Below are 20,186 nucleotides of genomic sequence, written 5' to 3' on the forward strand. Positions count from 1 at the left end.
CCCCCCCCCCAAAAAAATTAAATTTCACAAAAAAAAAATAAATCATAATAAATGGAGTAACTCATTAATGGATGGCTGCGGTGCATCCGCCCATCAAATCCAAGGATACTCTCCATGGTGGTGCCAGATTTCCTATGATTATCAGTTAATCTTTGCCTGAATGGTGCGAATGATCAATGGGAATAACTCTGTTCATGAATCCCAATTGTTTTCTCAACTCCCAATTTACACTTTGAGGGGAAACTTCTCTGTCAGTTTTGCTTTCTTCTTTTTGCCCTTTTTTTTTTATTTTCTTGTCTGATTCTTCATAACTTTTTTTTTATTTTTTGGGTTGTGTATTATTGTATAACATCTCCGACATCCGCCCTATAGACACAACTCTCACGTAAAACGAAACGCAGGACGGCACACAAGCAGACACAGATTGACGCCGGTGCACATCTCAGTTCCTCCAACAGCGGAGCAACAAGACGGGAGGTGGGACTCCTTCATCGTCAACAGTGGCAGCATCCGCCGCATCATCATAACCAACATCTACATTTTGCTAGTCACAACTAAGTCTACCCTAAAATGTTGTGCCATTGCTCCATTGGGGAAGGGTAGCGTAGGATCTCATCCGAACTACACAGCCGACAAATCCAATGCGCGACTAACAGGGAATGGGACCACTACCTCGGCCGGGGAACCCAAAAAAGGCGTAAGCATGTGGGACGCATGAGCACGAGTGGACCACCTGGGTGGTCCTCATAAAGGCTCCATATGAGGACTCTCCAAAAACAAAATAAAATAAAAATAAAAAAGATTAAACGAAAAAACAAAAGTGGCCACCCCCATTTCATTACATACAACTTGGTACCTTACCTTGGGAAATTTTGGTTCCTGCCAACTTAGTATACCACACGTTGATAGTTCTAGTAATAGTACTTCGTAAAAAAAAAAAAAATGCGGAGATTGTTCTATACCAATTATTAAAGGAAAGGCGTAAAAATTGGGGATGAGGAGTGAAAGACAAAAACCTCACTCGTGGTCAAATGCCGCATTGACAATGGATTGATGGTGTAGAGTATGATGTCTCATGTAATACTATAATACAGGTTGTTGGTCCTCCATCCTATTAAATTTGAATAATAATACTAGTCGATTAAATTATTTAGGTATCATTGGTAATAATCCTTAGACTGGTGCCCTAATCCTACTGTACAGTCCTACCACTTGATTGTGCAGTGTGTGTGTTGTGTGTGTGAATTGCCACTGTTACTAGTATCCGAGACCTGGGCTGAAAGGTAAACCTGAAGTATGATTTGCTTTTCTGAAATAGTAGCCTGACAATTGATTGCCCGAGAGTAAACGTCACGTTCATGATTCTCTGAATCCAGTCAGACTGCAAAGATCAAGACAATGTTGACCCTAAACTAAGACATCAGCCGTATCCCTCCCATTGATCAATGATAATCTGAATCTGGGGACGGACGACAGTGATTGATGTACAGTGATACGGTGATGTGCCATACATATCGGTAGTCTCGTTACCAATGGGAAACCGACCTGCATCCCCAAGTCTTTGCCTATCTGGCTTATCAGCGGCTTCACTGTCCCACCAACATGGGAGTGCGAGTCCAAAATCGAGCCAGTGGCCATTAGCAAAAGTAAATTGGAGTGGGGTGGCGGCCTCACAGGAGAGGAAAGTAGTAGGGTGGTGGGACCGCACTAGGAAGAAAAGGGAAAAATGGGTAAAGAACATCCGACCTCGCCATCCCATGGGCTGAGGGTCACTGATAGGCCAGATAATGGGTGACATTTCTTCCACTGCGAAAGTTGGCTGCAAGACTGGGTACACGGAAGCTGCATTGAGGGCCAATGAAGTCTGCGCGTGAATGGGAGGATTGACTCGCCGGCTAGCCTAGCCGGCCCCGCTGAGCATCGTCCCGTCCGCCATTTGGGGATTCGACCCCAAGGCGAAAATGATGTTTGGAAAAAGAAAGGAATGATGAACATCACTTTGCTTTTTCTTTTTCTTTTTCTTTTTTTTCTTTGCCTTTCTCGTCCAGTTAAGATCTGCGTGAGCGGGTAAAGAAGATGTTGTATTTGATAGTCAAATGACGGAATAGTGTCAATCCGAATATCGGTCGCAAAAAGAAGTTTGGGTCGCCCACGACGATATTGGAGCGTTTTCCAATCACGTCACCAACATACCAGTCCTGGCTTTTCATCTACGTAGTAGCAAATTTCGAGTAGACATACTATGTTCAATCAACGAATGGTGAAACGATCTCGACTAGGCCCCACTAGGTATCTAATAGTGGCATGGTGGTTGTACAGCTCGTACCTTACATTAGAGCATGTCGACGGACAATATGAACTTAGTCAGGTTGTAGTCATGTTGCCCTACTGTCTTCCAACAGCACTTTCTATGGCATAGTCTCTCGAAAACAAAGTACTCCTACTGATGTCGAGGAACGAAACGCTTTGACTTCGCTTACATAGGACGATCCAGTTAGGCAACTTATCATAAGATACTTACCTGCATAAGGCACGTAGTCATATTGAGTCCTCTATCTTACATGTCATGCGCGGAACAGGATGATTCAACCGGGGTACTGGATCCCAGTACCATTGGACCTCGCCTCGCCTTAAAATTGAGACTTGGGCCACCAACCCATAGTGCAAAGCACTATAACCTTAAAAAGATTCATAACAAAGAGCTGCTCACATTTGCCATTCGACCTGTTCAACGGCTACTGGATACATGATCGATCAGCTTTACCTAAGCCTACTGCAGGAACAAGTGCGGAGAATGCAGCCTGCAGCCCTGGCGCGACTCAGAATCTACTAAAACGATCCAACCCTTGCTTGAATCGGAATCAAAGGTGACGCTTGGATGTTGCCATCGACTCAGGTTACACCATCCGAACTGTCAAAATAGAATTATTTTTGAGAGAAAGAGTACAATGGTTGGCTGTCGATGCTCATCCTGGTCACTTTAGACTGTATCGGTAAAACCCCCAAGGTACAAGGAATCGTTGACCTGTTTGCCCGAGTCACATCTTACATAACACTTGCAGACACCTACATATGACCACCATCCTTACTTACCCTTCATGCAAAAAAAAAAAAAAAAAAACAAGCAAGAAACTGGTCCACGAAATCCGAAACAAACGCGATGAACCAGATTTACAGATAACACTGACAGGCTGCGCCACAAGCAAGGGACAAGGTCAGAGCTGTCAAATGCAAGCCAAGAGCCCGAATTAGATCAAAGCTTTTTTAGCCAGGGAAAACACGCAAGCTCCAAGAGCGAGACCGCCATGTAACAACGAAGCGCCGTCTGGTAAAAAAGCTAAATTACTTGCCACGGTAACACCCAAGCCGTTCCCTTCGGGACTTTCTTTCCCGAAAAACTTCGTGTGATACTTCGTCATGCGGCCATTCAATTTGTTTCTTTTATCTATTTGATAAAATTCGGGGGGAGCGAGGGTTTTTCCGGGCCACTATTGGTTCCATCTAAAGATAGAATCTATTCGTGATTGGTTGTAATCCACTCTACCCCGGCGCCACTTTTATCCTTTTTGCCCAGGGTGAGCGATTGGATGACAGGGGGTTCGGTGATAAGGAGTCCCCTGATATTCCGATGTTTTGGGAACGGAGACTGCCGCAAGGTCACTAAACCCTTAAGGGACTGCGCGATAAAAACATATCCGCATGTTTAGTATATAGTGTACGATGCTACTAACGTCCATACAGTAGCAGGTCGTCTAGAGCACCCTAAGAACCCAGTGAGATATTCATTAATTTTGAAAGCCCCATCTAGACGAGTTGTTGTTATACCGACTCCGGTTAGAGTCTCCGTCAATGTAATTTTAAATCATGCATGGAAGGAAATTGGCGACCTTCGAGAAGGCAACGAAGGAACGTTAAACCACCACTACTCTTGTTAGTACTTACCACTACACTCCACGTTGCTCCATAACAGAGGCCGAAGAGTAATTACAGAGAGTACTTTGAAGGCCGGAAAGTTAATCAACAAATGTCAATCACGACGTTGCAACATCCGACGGACTTGACGACGTAAGCAGAAGATGACCATCAGTCCTCGAGGGCTTTTTGCAGTGAACCCCTGTCTCGCCACCAAAAAAAGATACGCCACCGCAGAAACCGTTGTAGCACAGACAACAGACCAAGAAATTACTTTTGTGATCTATTTACTGGGCACAAAGAAAAGAGGGTCATCATAGAGAAAAAAAAAAAGAAAAAAAAAGAAAAAACTTTTTGAGAGAAAATCAACGGCTCTGAACATTCTCTCAATCTGACAGGTAAGAAAATTGCTGCTCAACTTGGCTCAACCCCACAAAGTACGGTGTGTACGAGCTAGAGTGAGCTCGCCGTTGACGATCATGATTCTTCATCATTGTTAATCCGTCGCACACATATCAATTCAGATCATCATTTTAGAAGCAGTTTGGGTGACTTTCGAGAGCGTCGGAGTCTAGCCACTCAATGACAGGTCTATTTCGACTCCACACACGATATCATAATACTAAACTGTCAACTAAAATCAAATAGTCTCGACCGTTGTCTCGCCTCATGGCGTATTCTCGGTCTGCCACCGAACCGCTCCTTACTGGTTTAAGATGAACGGAGGTCCAAGCCAACGGAACAGCGTCTCTTTGCGACGTTGACACTTGTGGATTCAAGACGGAGTATGGCGCGCATCCGCGGGTGGTAGGGTCCTAGTGTGGACATTGGAAGCGGCCCTGATTAGGCATTGAGAGTCAAAGCGACCGTGCTTGAAGGCCACGGGAAGGTGCGGCTTCCCCCGGCGAATCAGCAAAGACCTATGAGGATCCCGTGTACTCCTGCCTTAGGCTCTTAATCGTGGCCGCAACATCCGACAAGTTCATTGATTTAGACGACTCAACAGTGGTTCGGTACCAAATTTAGTATGTATGACATTGACCGGAACTCGGTTGGCTAAAGTACCGTGGGGGAAAGAGTATACATAGCATCGGCATCACTCATTATCATAAGATTGTACAAGCACCCACTCCTAGGAGTTGTGGATCACTAGTCAAATGAATTACTTAGGAAAGTGAAGCGCATCATGCAACGGTTGAAGGTGGACTAGGAGTATTTCTCAAAGAGGAAGGCCATTAGCTGATTTGGAATCTCTGGTTGTTTATCAACTGATGGCACGATTAATTATGTTGATCATTATGGAACCAATGCTGGAATGCCTTGATACGGAAATACCAAATTATGGCACGGCCATTTAGAACTTGCCCTAACGATTTTGTTTCCTTCACACAAAAATGTCTTACTCCAAAGTAGACTTACTTCCAGGCTTTCCCAGTCTTTGTTCTACGTAAATGATCTACTATCTTAGCCTAAAGCCACACATATATTAGCCTGTGGGGGCATGGCTAGCAAGGTACCTTCTCGGTCGGGAAAGACCGTCAATTAGGTCAGTTTCCGGAAATATTCGAGGTTTCCAACCCATCCGCTCGGAAAAGGTACCCAGTTCTGTGGTCAGACTTTCGTCGGAAGTTGGAAGCTCAACATCTGAAACAGACTACGCGTCCGTGAATCCTCCAATCATCTTTGTTTCTCTCACCCAGTGGCGTACTAGTCGCTTAGTATCTCTTCGACAATGGAGATACCTAACCATCTACGTATAGGAACCACCACCACTAACAAAGTACGAAATACTATCTATTTGAAGCTGTTGGTTCAGAATTCCAAATGACGTTTTTCTTTTTTTTTTTTTTTTTTTTTTTTGAAACCGTCATAAAGTTAGCCACACGAGGAGGGTCCCTCGTCGTCATAATGCCAAGACATTCGAAGAAGGTTCCATTTGGTATTCTTTTTCCTCGATACGAGACTTATTGTCAAATAGTTTCGTTTTTAACACTTTGGTTAAAACTTTTTTTATTAGGTTTACTAACTCTCACGTTACCACACATCTCACAATAGTGACAAAACTCCACACAGTCAAGATCGAATGTGAAATCCCTCATTTCCTCTTGAGTAATGGATAATTGCCAAGAACTCCCATCGCTGTAAGCCCGGGATCAGAATTGACCCCGATGAGCTACAAGTGGTTTTGCGGGGACCTATACAGTACACCGTGTCCACTTCTCGACCCGAGATGTAGCTGCATGCATAGTACTAGTTAGTGGATGTCCTGGTCTGGCGAAATGCTTGTTGGATTCCTTCCTGGAACCTGCGGTGTACATTTGCCGACTTCCATTGGCTTCCAAATCCTCCTAGACCTAGTGCCGCTGGGGGGCGATATCCCGGCATTTGAGCTAGGACAAACAACTCCCACTGTCAAAAATTGAAAGAATAGAGCAAAAAGAGGCCCGTGGCGCACAGATTTGAGTTCCGTTCCTGGAGCTTTGCAGCAGGAGGACACAACTAGCGGTGTCGATCACCAGCGGCAAAAGTCAAACATATTGAACCATTCAACCTAGGCAATGGGGACTGCAGAAGGGCTGCCAGAGCAGCACGTGCGTGATACACCATTTGGTTTGCGATGATTTTTTAACCAATTGGGTAATTCTATGGCATCATGACTCGCTATCAGCGGTTCTACTGCGGAGTACCGCGCAACGCTACTCCGTATTGGAAGATCATGGACGAATAATATGATTGTGGGAGGGGAAACTGTTCAACCGGACCAAGCATTCCGGTTCCTGAATCTGGAGAACCTGGCCTGCTTCAAGCGAGAAGATTGGTTGCAGAGTCCGAGTCTAGTCCGTGTGTGGTATATGCGGGCCGCTGGAATTTGGAGAAACGTGGGCTCAACTATGCTGATCATGATTGCACCTTACAAAAGGTGACCAAGGTTCTCTTCCCCCAGTGCTTATCTTAGACGGGAAGGAGGTGTCACTATTTGGTGAATTCACGAAAACGAAGGTTTTCGGTTATCCACCGAGTCCCAGACTTTTGGAGAAACTCTCTCACTATTGATCATTGAAGAGAGTGACAGGCTTCCAGATAGTCTGAACCCTTCCATTTAGAATGAGCCAATTTCATGTTGACTTTCGGTCTATTTGGAAGATGCGGAGAACACAATAATTTCAGAGATCTTCATGCACGATTTCCCTTATCTGACTCTCAGCTCTGGTCAGAGTTTTGCAAGGCCTCAAAATATTGCCACTTGCCACTACTACTAAATTTTGTCATGGGGAAAAAACCCTGCAAAAGCAACTTCGATATCTTTCTACTCCAGGAGTACAACGATGGGTCATTGGAACCACCGAACCATGAATGAAAAGCGGTACTATCCCAAGTCCGACATCGCTAAAGAGGGCCCTCCTACTCTGTACGGTGTACAGTGTTGGAAGCTTTGGTCGGCGGCGGGGGTTAAACGAAAATAGCGCCGACAATAGACTGAAACTCTATCTGGATAGAATTTTACTCCAGAGGCACTATTTCTCCACACACACTATCACCAGATTTACCTATGGAAGGAAGGGCCCGACTGATCGCTGCGTCTCACGGTGAGACCTTCCCGTGGTGCATCTCGTGGGTCCAATGCAACCATACTGAGGAGATATGCGCCATTGCTCCCAAAGGGAGGGGGGGGGCGATGAATTTGATAATTTTTTCTCTCGCATCTCCGATCTCCGTCCTCTCCGTTGGAGAGCCTCAATCTACGATTCGCAGTACCAGCGGTGACGGTGGACACATATGAAACACCTGTGGCGGACAGGATTCAGCTGACTGGGGGTAACCAGATCCGATACGAGGAAACGATCGGTTCAGATCTTGCCGCGACATACTCGGCCCGTGGTTCACTGGTGGTTGCTCGGGTCAATTAATCAACTATGGATCAACAGATAAAAAAAGATGAAGCATTGGTCGGTACCGGAAGGAACAGCGCTCAGGTTCCCGCGTTAGTGAGTCTTGTTTTTTACAGGTCGTGCACGACCAAGGTCCTCCTGTCCCTAAGATTGTCTATCTGAATCGGGGAGAACCGTGGTCGGAGACCGGCGCAAATGACGACATTTGTGCAAGCAATTTATCGCGATAGAGAAATTCAAACGGAGTACGCTGACGCAATTGCAGGAGCAACGCACTAGATCGGCAACTGGCACACATCCTGGGAAACTTTGGATATACTTGAACAACTCAAAACGACGAGGACATATTACTTGCTATTCGCTAAGCTATCAGACACCACACATGTCTTTATCAATATTCAAACCTTCCACCGCCAAGTGTAATGTCCTCCAAGCATCAAGGTAGGACAAAAGTGCCCCAGCAGCAACCAACAAAGAAACCCAAGCAGAACGTAGGACAAAAAAGGCCTCAGTGGATGGAGTTTGAGATCACATTCCCAGCAGGAATCAGTCTCTTCCTATCATATATTTAACATCCAATTGTCTCATCATAAGCCTTATTTGTTTTATAGGAAAAGAAAAAAGAAGAGAAAAAGTTCGAAAGAAAATTTTTCATATCAACATCTTATGTAATCATTCCCATTACCTAATTTTGACTCGGCTAAATAGTCTACAATGAATTGAGAAAGTAAGTCCGGTTCCGAAAAACCACAGGATAAATATCTCGCGATGCTGCGATTCTTTGAGGAATTTTTTTTCTTTTCTTTCTTCGTGCGGCGACGCAACTACTATTTCACCCGTGTTGCTTGGACATCATATTTCCCCCATGATGTGACCAAGTGTCAGTTGCGTCACAGAGAAATGAAAATTGCACGCTGGTTCTACTTTATTGGTCTTTCTGAATTTTCTAAGGATGAGACCATTTGGTTTGGGATCGGACATCTCCTTCTAGCCTCCCATCAAAATTCCTGGTACTACCAGGTACTTGGAGGGGGTTCTACTAGGTTATCCATAGTACGCTAGATTCGAAGGAATGTAAATTTTCAATTCACTATTGCTTCTGTAGAATCGTAATCCGTCTAAGGTATCCTTATAATATCCAGTCTATCGCTTATTCGCCAGGCTCATCACCAATCTTCTCCAACTTACCCATCTCTCTCTTCTCACCCGCCTCGCCAAAGATACGGATACGGTCCAGGCGCAGCTTGTCGCTGTCCCCATCCCCATCCACAAAGAACATAACCAGCGATGTAACCCTCTGGAACTTGACAAACCGCAAGTCAATCTTGGCCGTTCCGGTTTTCTCATCCCAGTCCTCAGGCTGGATAGTCACCGTCTGCACAGGATCGATGCCATCCGCCTCGTCAAAGCCCAGAACATGCGAGCGGTTCGTATAGAGATGGATCGTCTGCGGGCGCATGGGAACCTCATCATCGTCACCATCACTAGGAGGCAACGAAGTAATCTGCAACGAATGCACCTTGAGCGTCGACTGGAACGGAACAAAGAGCATAAGCTGTTCATCGGTATCACTCTCGACCCAATCCTTAGCCTTTCCCTTGCCGTTATTCAGCGCCGACGGCTTCGAGGTTTCGAAGAGTGTCTTCACCGTTCCGAACTCGCTATCTCGGTTCAGCAGTTCCAGGCCCTTGGGATCGTACTGGTCCGTGATGTCGGCGTAGCCTTTTGGGGCGGCCAGTCCGGTCCAGTCTGCGTCGGAGCTGCCTGATGAGCCCTCGCCGCCCTCGTCGGGTTTGCTGGCCTCGGATGCGAGTTTGCGGACCACGTCCGACAGCTTCTTGGGGTCGGCACCTTTGACGGTGGAGGTTGGACGGCCGCGCTCGAAGACGATGAAGGTCGGCATGCTGTATGTTTTGTAGCGTTAGTACGGTTGTAGGTGTTGGAGTCGGGGGGGGAGGGGGGGGACGTACGCTGTAACTCCGTAGGCCTTAGCAAGGTCCTGTTGGTGATCGACGTTGATCTTAGTGAAGGTGATTCGGTTCGGGCGTGACAGCTGTGCTGCCAGCTGCTCGTAAGCAGGGGCGATGGCGTTGCATGGTCCGCACCAGTCTGCGTAGACTATGATTATCAGTTAGCAGCTGTGACATGTTGTAAGGTGGTCTTGAAGCTGAGGCGGGGTGACGCAAGGGGAACGAGGGGTCGGGGTGATTGAAGCTTACAGTCCGCGACAACAAAGCGAGACTTCGTCAGCAGGGTGCTGAACTGCTCCTTAGAGGAGATATGAACGGTGCTCGACATTGTGGTGGATGAATGGAGAGTGGAAGAGGAACGACGAGGGAGAGGGGGCGGAGGATTCGGTCAACCTATATGTCATACCTAGCCCCTCCGCAGTTTTGCCGGGTAAAGGCTTATAAGCAACCACACGCTACACGTAAATTCACTGCACAAACGCATAGCGTGGTTCAGATAAATTCTAGGTTCTTCATGATTTTTATAGTATTAAATAGAACTTTCGAGTTATAGAGCGTTGTTCGTTGTGAGGCAAATTGATGTATTGGTGTGGCCATCTTTTATATATATTAGAAGAAAAGCCTCAATACTTGATATCTGCACCACACACTGTACGTGCTATGATATAATACAATGCACTAAGGATTCCTCTCAGCATGCCGGTATCACGCACACTGTAAATGAGCACCTCCCCCTCTTCTCCCTCATCACATCTCGAAGACAGCACATCCAGTTCAGCGATCTATCAACCTCAGTCGGTCAACCCTGATGTCGTTAACGGGACTGCTTCGCCCTATTCCTTGGGCGTCTTTGCATGAGACGAGCCTCAAAACATCCCGCGACTAAAGGTACGGTCGGTATTGCATCACGGCGCCGAAGCAACCATAATTTGGAGTGGCACATGGCAAAGTGCAAGCCACGACTCAAGTCTAAATCTCCTTCAGTCCTGATGCACCATTCAACCATCCTCAACCGCAAACAAAACCTTCATCCACAAACTGCATCCCCGACACCCAATAACAATCTCCCCATGGTCAGCCTCTCTCTCCAGATCCTCCTCCGACACCAAGAACCCCTTCTCATCACCACACCGACAGCCCCTGTACCAGAAAGCCGAATCACGTTCTTCCTCACAAGCCAGATCCTCGAGATCAACCACTTCCAACCCAGTATGAAATACGGCCCCCGTTTTCTCGCGCTCGACAATCTTCGCCCGGTCTAGTCGTAAAGCGCGATCATATTCTGCACGGAGCTGCGGGTCGGAGAGGGTTTTGTAGGCTGTTGTTATCTCGTCGATTGTGTAGGCTTTACTGTCGTGCGGCAGGTCTTGAGTAGATCGGGGGAGGTCGGCGCTATTTGAGGAGGCTTTGTCTGGATGGTGTTTTAGGAGGGCTTTATGGTAAGCGAGTTTGAGTTGTTGTTTTGAGAGTTGGGCGGCGTTTCCTGTGGATTGGATGTTGAAAATTTCGTAGTAGTCGGGTGTGACTGCGTTTGAGCGGGTCATTTTGTTTCTCTTTGAAGGTGTTTATTTCATTTGAGTAGATTTTCCTGTAGTTTGTTTGCAGGGAGAGCCTAAAGGAGTGTATGTTCCAGTCAAAACTGGGTTGGATGGGCGGTTGCGGAATTTGAAGTGCAAGACTTTCCGCGATGTCGGCTTGTCACCGCCGCCACTTGCGTCCAACAATGTACCACGCTTTCTACCAATGGCAAATGCTACGCTCCGTTTATCTTTTCTACAGTGATGCCCGAAGTACTGATTCTGGCAGTTCGGCTTGGATAAAAGTTTGATGGTACGGTGTTTGATTCGAGTTAATCTTTTCTACCAAACTGCCAATTGCCTGGTGGATATCCTCCACATATACATGGCAAAGTAATATGAAGACACCATTCTCTGATGGCCAGTATCTAAAATGACACGCCGGATATCAAAACAGAAAAAAAAAGGAACAGTGCGCTGTAACCAAATCCAACCCAAAGCATGCGACATCAGGGCATCAAAACCGCTTACTGAGAGGCCTTGAAGACAAAGCGATCCTCGGGCTTGCTCTCGAAGGGAACGCCGAGCTCGAGGAGCTTGACGTAGACATCAGTGAAGTCCTTGAAGAAGGCATCGCTGTCGCGGGCGTAGCGCTCAACGTGCTTCTTGAATGCCTTGTCCTTGACGAAGGCCATGTCGGCAGGAAGCATCATCAAAGTTCCAGTGGTCTTGTCGGTGAATTGGGCAGGGCCGTTCCACTTTCTGGGCTGCCACTTCTCATCGATCAGCAGACGGAAGAACTCGTTGGTGAAGACAGTAGGGCTGAAGTTCCAGGGGCCATCGAAACCGGAGCGGTCAGGGTGGGCACGACCAAGGGCGTGGGCACCGATCAGGGCCACGATCTCCTGGTCGTTGAATCCCATGCGGTAGAAGATGTCACGGACGTGCTGGTGGTCCTTGGCGGCGTCAGGCAGACGGCCGTCGGGGGTGCAGGCAGCGACGTCCTTGTCCTGACGGCCGGGTCTCCAGGGGATGGTAGGACCACCCAGCTCCTGGATGGCGCAGGAACCAGCCAGGGTCCAAAGATCGGAGTAGGTGATCCAGGGGAACTTGGCCTTGACAGGCTCCAGGAAGTCTCTGGCGGTCTTGAGGCCAGCGTTGGCGCCGTGATCGGACTCAGGAGCGAATCTCATGGTAGCACCGTTGCTACCTCCGGTACCAGTCTCCTTGTCATAGGTACCACTTGCGTGCCATGCCAGACGGACGAGGACCTACAGAAAATCACAGGTTAGTTCCAATACCTTATTCGAATTGAATTTGTGAAGGCTTACCGGTCCATAGCTGCCGTCGTCATAGTCAGTCTCATCGGCGAGGCGACGAGCAATCTCGTCGTACACCTTCTGGTAGTCCTCCTTGGTGGGAACGAAGTTCTTGGAGCTGACGGAATCACCACCCTGCAGGTAGAAGTATGCACCGGCACCACCGGCAACAGCGAGACCAGCCCAGAGGAAAGTGTTGCTGGACTTGGCCTCACCAGCCTCCGAAGCGTAACCACGACGGGCCGAAGCACGGAAGGCCTGAGTGGGAAGAGCGAAACGAGTGCTGCGGACAGCAGGTCTGACGGAAGGAGTCGAGCGGAGGAAGGCCCGGGAAGCGGTTCTAGCAGCTGAGGCCATTGTGAAGGTTGTTTTAAGGAGGTGTGATTGACTGATACAAAGGGGATGGAGATGGATCAACAGGGGGAAACGACTACGGTAGATGGAAGTCGAGAAGAAGGAAGATGAAAGAATGAAAGGAATGAATGGGCGAGTTGAAAGAAGGAGGAGAAGAAGAAGCAGCAGAAGAGGAGAACGCAGGGATACTACTAATAGGTACTTTTCCGAATGGCTTTCCAGAGTCCGAAGGTCATCGAAACTGGCGATACGCACCAATCAGAGTGATTGGAAGCTTTCCGTCTAGACCATAGTCTTGAGTCAGCAAAGGCAGCAAAGGTCTGTCTCCAATTCTCCGCGTTTTTCAGCTGCTTTGGGTTTGTTAGTCTGAGGGGGGATGCTCGATTGCGAATGAGCTATTGCTTGGACCGCCGTCGCAAGACATTTGGATCCATGGCTCTGTTTTGATTCTTCATCATTCGGACTTTACTACAGCACCTTCATTGCATCATGGCCATTCTTTCGATTCTCATTCAGCAAACATACATGTCCTTTGGTAGAAAGGCTGCGACATCTTCACGATCAACATCAACCCGATATCCAGGTCGGCTCCACATCATCGCCCTCTTTCATTAATAATTGCGACGCGCTGTTTGGTAGAAATGACCCACTCCGTCTTAGTAACCGAGGATTATTGAATTTCATTCCAGACCCTCGCATCCAATTACTAACACACAAGTTCTTCGAAGCAATCGCTGCCCTCGGTCGTATCACATGATACCACATTCCGTAAGGGGCATCAGATTCCTCATATCGATGAATCTGCAGTACGGAATTCCACGGCAAATCCTCATTCTCCAGCTTCCTACGCAACAGTCTTACCTACAGAAATACCCGACATAGCTTCTCAACCAAAATATTGAGTACTCTTCATGATGTCCGTCGTAAAAATAGTCCTGCCGTTCGATCAAAGCGAACACCAGGGTGGAGTAGACGCAGCCCTGCTAAAAGCTGTTTGGTTTTGATCTCCCACTGAACGAACGAAAAAAAAAGTATGCCTCTTCGCCATTGAAAAGGCTAGACGCGCACTGTGTGGTTTGTTCGATAAGTTCTACGGATTGTCTGTCGACCGTCGGAATACATTTAACATTGATCGGGCCAGATTATGGTGCTCAAACATAGAAGCACCATTGTGCTGGTCCGATGTTGGGATGAGAAAGAGAAGATCTCCCGAGAATTATTCGGAAGAAATACTTGTAGTGGACGAGGGAAACGGTCACGTGACTGACTCGCTTCCGTTGTTAGTCTCCCTATATAAGAAAACTTTTTACGTTACCGGCCGCCTTCTTTTTCTTTTTCTTCTTCACACTTTTACCTTGCATTAGAGTAATCTAATGTAAACGATCGCATAATCAACCTACATACTGGTCCACCCACAGGATCGTGGGTCATATTGGCGAACCAGATTGAAGTGGGCAGCTTAAGGCTCTTCTACCGTACGTCCCTTCGGGGGTCTAACGTGCGATGGTAGCCGGAGCCATCAGTTGCTCATACATCCTTTACTGACTACCTGTAATGTGTCTCTAGTTGCGTAGAACTGCCGTATAGTCTTGGACTGCGGGTATTTGAATTGGGATTGGTGTTCGTAGAGTTATCTGTGACCTGGCTGGTGGCCGGGTCCGGAGTTCTCTGCCGGATGTCTTTGACACCATGACGATCATGGTTGATTTATGGTTTTGTATAAGATGACAGCTCTGGGCTCGTAAGGTTTCCGCTGCAAAGGCTGAGTGGCTGGCAGAGGCGTATTGATGAATTTCGCCTGTCTAAGGAGTACTGGAAACGATTTGGATCATTGCTGGATCTCAGTATGGGCTACGTATCTGCACCCGTAGATACTGCTATGCTTCCGTTGCTGTTATCAATCATGATGCTGGTTTTCTCCGTTATCAGTTGGGGGTTCGAAAGATCATGATGCCGCGAAACTGCAATGTTAGTTTTCACTACTAACATCTGAGAATTGTTGTCCTGGTTGAAATGCCAAGTAAGGCAAGCTTTAGCGAGCTTTTAAACAATACACCTAGTGTTATCTCAATACCGTTCGACCAAAACACTAGATGGCGCTGAGGTCGTGCCTTGCACACACTCTCCCTAACTTGTTGGTCCTAATGGTGCTGCGGCGATAGTTTGTGATGGAATACGCACATGACGTTGCGGAGAATGTGTTGTAAAACTGTGTTTTATCGGTTATTTATGGACAACCGAGTTTATTTGCGTAATCGTGGGCTTTACAAATGAGATAATTATGGACAGGACGATATAGTATTGTACTGAGAGAAACATAACCAATCCCGTAGTTTTTCGTACTTCGAAATATGCTCATCTTCTGGTTTAAGTTGAAACCGACAAACGGTATTGAGATATCCCCACACAACTAGTTTCCGGCCCAGTGGATGTTGTTGACTAGAAGGACAGATTAGGCTTTGCTTTGATAAGTCTTGCAGCGTATCATATAATGACATAAGCCTAAGTAGTTGCCTTCTGCAAGCCCAGCATTGTCTAGAGTTGGGCAACGTTGCTGTTATCTAACTGGTATCTTATGTGCTCATGCATGCTGCAGTGAAAGCTATATGATTCTATATACGGTTTAGCTCAATTCTCTACGCAGTCCGCTTCGTGCATGATAGAATATCCTTCCAGTTGAGCCATTTATGTACGACTTCTCTATCATAATCTGTAGGAAGGGTGATGTATTAGTATATGTGACTTGATATAGAAAGGAAGGAGAGAAGAATATCCATACCAACGTGTTGAAACATGTGAAGTGGGATGGAAATAAGAAGGGTGGAGGGAAAACATCGCAGGATGAAGCCCATAGTGAGTGGGGTTTCCTGATCCATATAAAGATAAAGCCACAGGATATCAGTTTGTGTATTTAGAGGCACGTTGTTGGTAAGAATGAAAGGATGTTGAGATGAATGGTAGCTGTCTGAGGCTTGGTCCTATGCCTACCCCTTCATGCACCTGCAGTCGTCATTCATTCGGTGCAAAATTGTCCTTTATTCCAGATAAAGTGAACAAGGGGAATACTTCCTTAAGTGCACTGTCATGGTGGGATTGCCATTGGGTTTATCTTGTAAACAAGCGAAGGAATTAGAAACTGTATCTTGGAATCTCAGAGTCCGTAGATTGTTCCAGCGTTATAATTCAAGATTAACTATCCCGCATGGTGCCATAGATTTAGCTCCGGCAGTTCGAGACATGACTGTTTGACCGGAGCTTTCTACGACTCACCAAGTCTCATCATTTTCATCTCACGTCTTCGTATATTCGATGTCTTCAAAGGAAATGACATACTTACCAGAAGTTATCTCTGGAGCTCACCGTCTTCGTCAGGGTGGCTCACACAAAGTGTTCAAGGTTGTTTTTGTGGATTCTGTGCAGTGGGCTGCACGCCTATGCCATGATCCCAGCAATTGGAAGTATGAGTTGCGCGCTGTTAAGATGTTTCGACACATCAAACAAAGCCACCCAGGCATCAGAGCACCGAGTGTGTTTTTCAAGGCAGAACGCCCTGTCTTGTATTCAGAGTGGGTTACCGGTAAACCACTGAAGGGTTGGAACTCCCAGAGCCCCCTTAATAAACGTCAAACGCCTCTCGCAGAGCTCCTACTGCAATTGTGGACTACTGCAGTCCCCCCTGATTTTGTACCAGAGCAAAAGCCTCGGTATTCAACTTGGCTCACAAAGAGCCTGGACCGAGGTCTCCGACGGACTCTCATTGGAACTGCTACATGGGGTGATCCGATCGACTATCTGATCATGAGGTCGATGATCCCCTACTATGCTGGGGAGGACAAGTACACAGATGTTGGCTTCGTCCATGAAGATTTGAGCGTATAATATCATGAAAGACGATAGCTTCCACGTGACAGGGTAAGAGTGCGTCGTTTTTCTTGACTTTTTCTAATGGATAGCTCAAATTCCGGGGTGATCGACTGGGATTGGATGTCTGTCGCACCGCTCCCCGCCGCTATACATCACCGTTGGTTTATAGCCGACATTTCGGGATGGAGCAATGATGGCGTCGCCGAACGAGAAAACTTCGAGGATGATCGTCGTTACTTTGAGAAAGCGATCAAACATAAAGAAATATCGCGACAGTTGCTGGCTACCGTATCAACACTGTTGTGTGACTCTGGAAGCAGGCTGTTCTTTCAGTCAGTCTTCCACTTCAACGGCATCCATGAGAAGTTTGTTAAGATACACTGTGCACGGACCGAAGAAAACATCGAGGCTGCGAACTCACACCTGAATGTTGTGCTTTTTTTGTATCCCGAGTTGGAGGAAACAGAAAGCGTGCGGAGGTTTAAGAATATGCTGCATAGTGACAAGTCGTAAAGACATGGGAAATCCAAGACCAAGGGAATCTATGTACTGGTGCTAGTACCTCCTGACATAGGAGTAGTATACACTTTAAAGATAGGAGTAGTATGACGGTTTGGATTGGTAAAGCTCGTGGCCCCATGGACTTGTGTACATACGTACAGCCTCAACAACAAACTGATTGAAAATTTACTGAGCTGCCTCGAGAACGAAGGATGGTATGAGTAGACTGTTTTTATCCGGAGGTTTAGTTTTCGCACGTCATAGAAACCGAGATTGACGGTTGGTGCATTACTCTAGTGAAGGTGGATATCAAAGATAAATGCTATCGTAAAAAGAAAGAAACTCTGCAGGTGTAATGGAGAGAGAGTTGTGGTTCTAATGGATTCCCAAGCGTGGACATCCTGAGGCCCGAGAGTGCCTGGGTGCCTGGGGATTTCATAATAGAAGCCCTAACTTGATATACCCTTCAACTCAGCCTCGCCTACTCCAACGCTACTTTAGGACTACCTATGTATCGACTTTCTCAATATGACTGACGATATGACAGAGAAGGTAATGTAGAAGGCTTGGCTATTATCAGGATATAGGATATGGATATCTGTGTGATATCTCCCCATATTCGTCATTATCTTGAAAAGCCCCAAAATCCTTCCTATGGCAACGTAAATCTTAATTCAAGCTAAACAAACGGTGTATAGAGATTGGAAAACGTTCTAGTGAACAAAGACTTCTCCAGACTGAAAAGCGTGGACTCTCAAAGTATTGAAAGATATCGTAAGGCATGAGATCGAGGGCCTTCTCAAGAATCGGGGTCATCTGTTCATATTGTTGTTATATTGCTCAAGTTTAACGTTGTAAAAACATGACTCTCGAAAAGCCGATGGTCACATGATCACTTGAAAAAGTCAAGTTCTGCCACCGCATCACCTCCGACTTGGTTGTGTTACCCTACGATGAACCCAATATTAGAGTATATAGCACCACTATAACCACAACCAACACTAGAGAAACTAGATAAAACAGACCCACAGCAATGCCTCCGCATAGAACTAAGATGTAGACCCACTATAAATCCTAAAATGCCCAAATCCATGGGACGAAAGCCCCAAGAAGGCTATACAACCTTTGGATGATATTTCTCTGTTTCTTGCGCTTTAAATAAGAAGAGCGGGTGTAGTGTAGTGGTTTATCATGCGTGCTTCTTGGGCCAAAATCCTGTAATGGAGTGTTGTGGTCCACTCTCAACGTCTGGGAGCCGAGGGTGCCTGGATGCCTGGGGACCCCATAGAAGCGGCAAGCCCTAACTCGATATACCCCTTCATCTTAACCTTGTCTACTCCACTACTACTTTAGAGCTATACATGTGTCGACTTTCTCAAAATAACTGATTATATAGCAGAGAAGGATAGTGTAGAAGGCTTGACTATTTTCAGAACATGGATATTTGCGTGAAACTTTCCCATATTCATACCGAATCGTACATCGATAGCCTGCGGCATTTGTAGACTCAACTACACTTTCTGGAGCCACTTATATTGAGCAACTTACTCCCGGGTGAGTTATATAGCGTAACTGTCATCCCCGGACAGAGAATAATTCACTTTGATTGAGATATTACCTAACCAATCAAAGATTTGTGACTGATGCTCTAGCATTAAACTAGCGAGGATCTGAGCTTGATAAGCTTGAAATAAATGCCGTAGGGGCAGGATAGTATGCGTATGCTCAAATATTATCTTAAAAATACCCCAAACCCCTTCCCAAGGCCATGTAAATCCTAGTTAGGCTAAAGCAAGAGGTGTATAGAGATCAGAAAACGGTCTTCGCCACTCAAGAAATGCGCTGGTCGTCTAGTGGTCAGGATGTCGCGTTCCCAATTCGGTCTAGCGTGGAAAACGCGGTCACGCGGGTTCGAACCCCGCCCGGCGCATGGTTGATTTTTTGCGATTTTTTGGGTTTTTTTGAGGTCCTAAGATTGATACTCGGATAGGGTATCAAGTGCGGGCTGTCATGGCTTATTCTGCCGGGCGGTGGGGGCGTTCGGAGATCACCGGCAGAAAACCGCTTTGCTGACCCTAGTCAGGCACAGAAGTGTAGGTAAGAATACTAATACCTTATGTACTTCATTTCAAGTTGAATACTTTTGAGAGAGAAGGAGAAATTATGATACATTGCTTGGAAAGAAATAATAACAATCATCAAACGGTCGCATGCCCGTGTTTTGCACGGAAGTTACGGAACTCCCGAGACTTGAACCTCTAAGTGGCTTTCAAACGTTCAGAACTACATTGATTAGGGAAATTGGCATGAATCTCATCTTCCTGAGTAGCGGTAGTAGCTCTAGTCTGTAGAACTCTTACTGAGTTCCCTGCCACTTGATTGTGGGTTGGTGAAATAGTCTCACAGACGTAGGCGCTTCAGGACTTGTAGTAAGTAGTAACTGGCTTTCTAGTACTCCTTAAAATGGTAAGGAACAGCTTCTTTACCTAATTAATATGACGATTTAGATTAGATAGTTTTCAAAGACGCCCAAAATGAGTGAGATCTCATAAATGTCATGATTTACTGTTGAAGATGCCTAAATCTATCATCATCATTGTGGGAGAATTATCTGGCAGACCATTTATCTTTCTCTACAGATACCTCGTCTTATATGATCATCATCTTTCTCATCATTTATCCCGTCTCAACTCCCTAATACTCAGTATAATTGATGTCGTTCTATACCGAACTTGGATCCTGTGGTTGTATTTTGATATACTAAGGTTGTATCTACTATGGAGACAATTCTAAGCCTTGGTTCTTGGAATAGGTTCACAATCTTGGTAGAATAATATATATTGTTCTCAAGAGCCCTAC

The 20,186-nt window shown here is 46.3% G+C and overlaps 6 protein-coding genes and 1 non-coding gene across 7 annotated transcripts; 3 read left to right on the forward strand and 4 right to left on the reverse strand.

Moving 5' to 3' along the window:
• Positions 1 to 837: 837 nt before the first annotated feature.
• Positions 838 to 1,791, reverse strand: BDV38DRAFT_257060 (uncharacterized protein). The gene has a single exon (XM_032055572.1). It carries the CDS (start codon positions 1,757 to 1,759, stop codon positions 1,421 to 1,423), a length of 339 nt encoding a protein of 112 aa, XP_031909959.1. The 5' UTR covers positions 1,760 to 1,791; the 3' UTR covers positions 838 to 1,420.
• Positions 1,792 to 8,908: 7,117 nt separating this feature from the next.
• BDV38DRAFT_179081 (thioredoxin-like protein 1) lies at positions 8,909 to 10,435 on the reverse strand. Its single transcript, XM_032052046.1, has 3 exons — positions 10,022 to 10,435; positions 9,773 to 9,920; positions 8,909 to 9,706 (listed from the first exon to the last, which is right to left on the reverse strand). Exons 1-3 carry the CDS (start codon positions 10,098 to 10,100, stop codon positions 8,953 to 8,955), a joined length of 981 nt encoding a protein of 326 aa, XP_031909960.1. The 5' UTR covers positions 10,101 to 10,435; the 3' UTR covers positions 8,909 to 8,952.
• Positions 10,436 to 10,770: 335 nt separating this feature from the next.
• Positions 10,771 to 11,316, reverse strand: BDV38DRAFT_286374 (diphthamide biosynthesis protein 4; the record flags this gene model as incomplete). Its single annotated transcript, XM_032060647.1, has 1 exon — positions 10,771 to 11,316. The coding sequence occupies one exon, from the start codon at positions 11,314 to 11,316 to the stop codon at positions 10,771 to 10,773; it is 546 nt and encodes a 181-aa protein (XP_031909961.1).
• Positions 11,317 to 11,566: 250 nt separating this feature from the next.
• On the reverse strand, positions 11,567 to 13,247 carry BDV38DRAFT_179071 (peroxidase). The gene is made up of 2 exons (XM_032052045.1): positions 12,621 to 13,247; positions 11,567 to 12,560 (listed from the first exon to the last, which is right to left on the reverse strand). Exons 1-2 carry the CDS (start codon positions 12,963 to 12,965, stop codon positions 11,817 to 11,819), a joined length of 1,089 nt encoding a protein of 362 aa, XP_031909962.1. The 5' UTR covers positions 12,966 to 13,247; the 3' UTR covers positions 11,567 to 11,816.
• A 3,024-nt stretch (positions 13,248 to 16,271) lies between these two features.
• BDV38DRAFT_286376 (uncharacterized protein) lies at positions 16,272 to 16,841 on the forward strand (the record flags this gene model as incomplete). The annotated part of the gene is made up of 1 exon (XM_032060648.1): positions 16,272 to 16,841. The coding sequence occupies one exon, from the start codon at positions 16,272 to 16,274 to the stop codon at positions 16,839 to 16,841; it is 570 nt and encodes a 189-aa protein (XP_031909963.1).
• A 66-nt stretch (positions 16,842 to 16,907) lies between these two features.
• On the forward strand, positions 16,908 to 17,339 carry BDV38DRAFT_286377 (uncharacterized protein; the record flags this gene model as incomplete). The annotated part of the gene is made up of 1 exon (XM_032060649.1): positions 16,908 to 17,339. One exon carries the CDS (start codon positions 16,908 to 16,910, stop codon positions 17,337 to 17,339), a length of 432 nt encoding a protein of 143 aa, XP_031909964.1.
• Positions 17,340 to 19,166: 1,827 nt separating this feature from the next.
• On the forward strand, positions 19,167 to 19,257 carry BDV38DRAFT_t185. Its single transcript has one exon. It is a non-coding gene; the product is annotated as a tRNA-Gly (tRNA).
• Positions 19,258 to 20,186: the final 929 nt, after the last annotated feature.

Source organism: Aspergillus pseudotamarii (genome assembly GCF_009193445.1).
Source record: "Aspergillus pseudotamarii strain CBS 117625 unplaced genomic scaffold BDV38scaffold_60, whole genome shotgun sequence".
In the NCBI taxonomy this organism is placed as follows: domain Eukaryota; kingdom Fungi; phylum Ascomycota; class Eurotiomycetes; order Eurotiales; family Aspergillaceae; genus Aspergillus; species Aspergillus pseudotamarii.